Genomic DNA, 6,164 nt, shown 5'->3' with positions numbered 1-6,164 from the left:
CTCAAGACAGAAGACATTGGGGTCTACAGAATAGCTAGACTATTTTTTCTCTCAGGAAGCGGACTTTGGATAATAGCCTCAAGTAGTGCTTGTATTAAAAATCGTGTTGTTTTTTAATGTGTTTGCATTTCTGACTTCCTTTTCTTCTTTTCTCTTCCAGTTTGTTCTCAGGGGAGGCAGTAAGGGGGTGTGGAGCTGGCCTTGGCACCAGCACCGGGAGAGGCTGGACTTCCTGTCTCTCTGTGCTGAATGGCTGCGATGGCGCCCGCTCTCACTGATGCAGCAGCTGAAGCACACCACATCCGGTTCAAACTGGCTCCTCCATCCTCCACCTTGTCCCCTGGCAGTGCCGAAAATAACGGCAACGCCAACATTCTTATTGCTGCCAACGGAACCAAAAGAAAAGCCATTGCTGCAGAAGATCCCAGTCTAGACTTCCGAAGTAATTCTACCAAGGAAGACTTGGGAAAGCTGCAACCACTGGTAGCATCTTATCTCTGCTCTGATGTTACATCTGTTCCCTCAAAGGAGTCTTTGAAATTGCAAGGCGTCTTCAGCAAGCCAACAGTCCTTAAATCTCATCCTTTTTTATCTCAGCCCTATGAACTCCGAGCTGAGCTGTTGGGGAGACAGCCAGTTTTGGAGTTTTCCTTAGAAAATCTTAGAACCATGAATACAAGTGGTCAGGCAGCTCTGCCACAAGCACCTGTAAATGGGTTGGCTAAGAAATTGACTAAAAGTTCAACACATTCTGATCATGACAATTCCAGTTCCCTTAATGGGGGAAAACGGGCTCTTTCTTCATCTGCTCTTCAGGGAGATGAAGTGGGGGGATCTGACTCTGGGAACTTGAAGGGGGGTATGACCAATTGCACTCTTCCACATAGAAGCCTTGATGTAGAACACACAACTCTATATAGCAATAACAGCACCGCAATCAAATCTTCTGTCAATTCCATGGAACAGTTGGCACTTCAAGGAAGCAGTAGGTTATCGCCTGGTACAGACTCCAGCTCTAACTTGGGGGGTGTCAAGCTAGAGGGCAAAAAGTCTCCCTTGTCTTCCATTCTTTTCAGTGCTTTAGATTCTGACACAAGGATAACAGCTTTACTGAGGCGGCAGGCTGATATTCAGAGCCGTGCCCGCAGGCTACAAAAGCGCTTACAGGTTGTGCAAGCCAAGCAGGTGGAGAGGCATTTACAGCATCAGCTGGGTGGGTTTTTGGAGAAGACTTTAAGCAAACTGCCAAATTTGGAATCCTTGAGATCCCGGAGCCAGCTGATGCTGACCCGAAAGGCTGAAGCTGCTTTGAGAAAAGCTGCCAGTGAAACCACCACATCAGAGGGACTTAACAACTTCCTGAAAAGTGACTCAATTTCAGAAGAACTGGAGAGATTTACAGCCAGTGGCATAGCCAACTTGAGGTGTAGTGAACAAGCATTTGATTCAGACATCACTGACAGCAGTTCAGGAGGGGAGTCTGATATTGAAGAAGAAGAACTGACCAGAGCAGATCCTGAGCAGTGCCATGTATCTCTGTGAGTAGAAGCCATGTGTTCATAATGTCATTCTTGAGAAATGGTGGGGCAAGGAAGAAAGACTTTGAGAATCCTCATTTGCAGAAACTGGAGTTCATTGTATATTGGTGCCTGGGATCCATTTACCTTTTCCTGAGTTTTTCCTAGGGTAGATATACCTATTAAAGAAATGGAAGGTATTTTCTTCTATAGTGTTTTGTTGCTGTAGGTTAGAAGATACTAATTTCCTTTCAAAGTCTTATTTGTTAAAATCTAGTCAGTATATTGTAAAATTACTCCAGTACCCTCTTCAGAGTGAATATGTAATTTAAAAAATTATATGTAGGACACTGGTAAATTTTTAACAACTTGGTGGTTGAGATTGTTTTGTTTTCTTTGAGTAGGGGCAATGTTTGCTTGACTTAGTTAACTGTTGGACTCCATAGTGGCTTTTAATTGAACTTTCAACAGAGAGCATACTTAAGTCTTTTTTAAGATTTTCTGTTGGAAAAGCAAATGATTTTTTCCTGTGTTTCCACACCTTAGTAATCAACACAGAAGACATCAGTGACCTCAAAAGGTTGGGGATTACTTCCCACCAGGCAAGCAAGTGAGCAAGCAATTTTAGTAGTGGATACCACTTTTGGTTGCCCTCTAGTTCAGTTCTATTCTAACACCACCCGGAGATAGTGCCAGATTCCACAGGATGAGGGCTTAGACAGTCCTCCCTCCCTCCCTTTCAGGTGCCAATTACAAGCCCTAGTGTGTTTTACCTATACACCTGACTGACTGGCTGGATGTAAATCACAGTTCCTAGACCCCCTTCCTCAGATACAGTTAATTTGCTTGAGTAGCTCACAGAAACTCAGGGAAACACTAATTTACCAGTTTTGAAGGATAAATGAAATTACAGAGGATATAGCTAAACATAAGCATAGGACAAGTTTTGGAGAAAGGATTGCTGAGTTTCTATGTCATCTCTGGGTTTCCCACCTCTGTATGTTTTCAGCTATCCTGAGTCTTTTGGATCCTGCTCTTTTGAAGTTTTATAGAAGTCTGATTACATAGGTGTGGTAGATTATATCTCATATCATTGGTAATCAACCTTCAGTCCCTCTCCCTTTCCTGAAGGTTGAGGGATGGAACTGAAAGTCCCAATTCTCTAATCCCCACCTTGGTCTTTCAGGTAACCAAGTCCCATCCTGAAGCTACCAGTCATGAAATCAGTTTATTAGCATAGAGAAAGGTGCTATAATTTTGGCGATCCCAAGGATTTTAGGGGTTGTATGAGAGGAAGCAGACTAGACCAAATATGTATTTTACAGTATTGCACTTACATCGTAAGGACCAACAATTAGAAAATGCTTCAGATTATTTTGTATTTTGCATCTCAACATAATCCATGTTCACAATTTGATTCTTTTCTCTAAAAGACTCCCATATTAGATTTGTAGTTTTTTCAGCCAAGTTGATAATATTGAAATATTTGAGATGCTTTTTGTTTTTTAATTGGTTTATCTAAATCCGTTCGCTTGAGGAAATTTTACATAAACTTCTTAGAAGTGACGTATTGTCATGATGAGCCCTGAGGTACTTTACTCTTGTTCTTCCCTTCTTTTTTTTTTTTTTTTTTGCGGGTTTGGGGATGGAACCCAGGGGCATTTGACCTCTGAGCTACACCCCCTGCCCTACTTTTTATTCTTTATTTTTTGAAACCAGGTCTCACTGAGTTGCAGAGGGCTGCACTAAGTAGCTGAGGCTGTCCGCGAACTGTGATCCTCCAGGTCTCAGCCTCCCGAATGCTGGGATTAAAAGTGTGTACCACCACGCCCGGCTTTGTTCTTCCCTTCTAATTCTGCATTCATGTACTTAAATTATGAGGTATATTCACTTATTTACCTATTTATTTTTTGCAGTACTGGGGATTAAACCCAGAAGCATTCTACCTCCGGGGTACATCCCCAGCCTAATTTTTTTTAACTTTTTATTTTTAAACAGGGTCTCAGAGTTGTTGAGGGCCTCACTCTTAAGTAGCAGAGGCTGGCTGTGAACCTGTGACCCTCCTGTCTAAGCCTCCCAAGTACTGAGATTACAAGGGAGTGCTACCACATCCAGATGTTATACTTAAACTACATTCACGAGCCGGGTGTGGTGGCGCACGCTTGTAATCCCAGAATTCGGGAGGCTCAGACCGGAGGGGTTCACCTTCACCAACAGACTCAGCTATTTAGGCCCTCTGCAACTCAGTGAGACCCGGTTTCAAAACAAAGAATAAAAAAAAAGGGCCGGGGCTGTAGCTCGGAGGTCGAATGCCCCTGGGTTCTATCCCCAGACCCGCATAAATAAACAACCTACCTACCTACATACATACATACATTCACTACTTAAAACATTAGTCTTGTGAGAGAGGGTGCATAAGTTGGGAAAGATAGACAGGATATTGGATTAGTAGACCTTTTTCTTTTGGCAGAGATGTGAAGTCTGGATCATTAGAGAAGGCTGAAATAGAGAGAAATGTTTTTTTCTCATTGGTAGTAAAAAGGTGACTAAGATTCTCAATGAAGAGTTTGGTTGTTTCTCAAATTTGATTCTATTTTTCACACAAAGAACATTGCATAACAAAAATGAAACTTTGTATAATGTTTCTGTTTTGAGGGGGGAAATTCTGAGCAATTTTTTTCTGAATTTCTGCCTTGTAGACCTAGCTCCATTATCATTTGTTTTTTTGCTCTGTTCAAGAGTTTACTTATATGTTCACATTAAAGCAGATGTGTTTCATTTCTTTTTTTTTTTTTTTTTTTCCAGTACTGGGGATGGAACCCAGGGGCATTCTACTTCCAAGCTACACTCCCAGTCCTATTTTGTATTATTTATGTTGAAACAGGGTCTCACTGAGTTGCAAAGGGCTTAAGTAGCTGAGGCTGTTCCCGAACCAAGATCCTCCTGTCTCAGCCTCCCAAATGCTGGGATTAAAAGCATGCACCACCATGCCAGCTCTTGTTTCAGAGGTTTTCTACCTTTGTGATATAGCTGTCTTTCATTTAAATGAATTAGTAGTTCAAATCAACTTGCCAGTATTTGTGGCATTATCTCTACTGCATAATATCACTGCCTCAAAAAAATATGTTGCTGAAAGCTGGGCGTGGTGACACACACTTGTAATCCCAGTACTTGGGAGGCTGAGACAGAAGGATTGCAGGTTTGAGGCCAGCCAATCTCAGCTACTTACTTAGTGAAGGTCTTCATAATTTTGTGAGTTCCTGTTTCAAAATTAAGAATGAAAAACAGGGCTGGAAGCCAGGCATGGTGGCACATTCTTGTAATCCCAGCATTTGGGATGCTGAGACAGGAGGTCGCAGTTCAAGGTCAGTCTCAGCTAAGTAAAGCCCTTTGCAACTCAGTAAGACCCTGTTTAAAAATAAAGAATGTGAAAAATAGGGCTGGAGGTATTGCTCGGAGATAGAATGCCCCTGGATCCCATCCCCCAGTACTGTCCCCCCACCCCCCCAAAAAAAAAAAGGGCTGGAGGTGTTATCTCAGAAATAGAATGCCCTGGGTTCAACCCCCCAGTTCAAATGTTGCTGATCATTAGACATTTGTGTTAAAAGGTATAGCAAAAGGCCAGGATGTGGTGGTGCACACTTGTAACCCTAGTTCTTGGGAAGTTGAGAAAGGAGGATTGAAGGTTCACGACCCAACTTAATGAGGCCCTGTTTCAAAATAAAGAATAAAAATAGGGCTGGGATTGTAGCTCAGAGGTAGGATGCTCATGGGATCAATCCCTAGTACTACAGCCCCCAAAATAAGCAAGGTATAGCAAACTGCAGTTGAAGAATTATAAATTATATATATTATGTATTTTGTGTAATAACAAAAAGACATAGAATTTGAAAACTAATGTTGTGCTCAGGACACATTGCTTTGAAGATAGTAATGAATTTTAATATGAGTAAGTATTCTAATTCAATGCAGTCAAAATACCCAAAGAAAGAACTTACTTCATAGGATAATCTAGTGACTTGAAAAAACCTGTAAGTCAAGCTGGGCGTGGTGGCACACGCTTGTAATCCCCACTCTTGGGAGGCTGAGACAGGAGGGGCACATATTTCAAAACCAGCCTCAGCTACTGAGTGAGGCTCTCAGCAACTTACTGAGACCTTGTTTCCAAATAAAATATTTACTAGGTCTGGGAGTATAGCCCAGAGGTAGAAAGCCTCTGGGTTCTACCCCTAGTACCATAAAAAAAAAAAAAAAAACCTGTAAGTCTATCCATTCACTACTCAGTACTGAGCAATATTCTGTCATAATAGTGTGTTGATTGGAAGGGTGTGAGGTATATGAACAGCCAAGGGGTCATTTTGAAAACTTTGAGATCTATTGAATCCTCTTGCAATTAAGTCATCTAAATAATTCTTTAAAAATTGAATTTCCAGCCGGGCGTGGTGGCACACGCTTGTAATCCCCGCGCTTGGGAGGCTGAGACAGGAGGATCACGCAGGTTCAAAGCCAGCCTCAGCTACTTAGTGAGGCTCTCAGCAACTTAGTGAGACCCTGTTTCCAAATAAAATATAAAATGGGTCTGGGAGTATAGCCCGGAAGTAGAAAGCCTCTGGGTTCCACCCCCAGTACCACACACACACAAAAAAA

At 42.1% G+C, this 6,164-nt stretch overlaps 1 protein-coding gene across 5 annotated transcripts in view; it reads left to right on the top strand.

Annotated features, from left to right (window-relative positions):
* Positions 1–249: 249 nt before the first annotated feature.
* The window catches only part of KANSL1 (KAT8 regulatory NSL complex subunit 1), a gene marked incomplete at both ends in the record, with an annotated part of 129,339 nt that continues 123,424 nt past the window's right edge, over positions 250–6,164 (top strand). For all 5 annotated transcript variants that reach the window (XM_080712960.1, XM_080712959.1, XM_080712957.1 and 2 more), the window contains one exon: positions 250–1,538. In XM_080712960.1, coding sequence (XP_080569086.1) covers positions 250–1,538 — 1,289 coding nt within the window. The remainder of the gene's footprint in view (positions 1,539–6,164) is intronic.

Source organism: Muscardinus avellanarius (genome assembly GCF_963383645.1).
Source record: "Muscardinus avellanarius genome assembly, chromosome: 16".
Taxonomy (NCBI): Eukaryota; Metazoa; Chordata; class Mammalia; order Rodentia; family Gliridae; genus Muscardinus; species Muscardinus avellanarius.
This window is presented reverse-complemented; position numbering and strand designations above follow the sequence as displayed.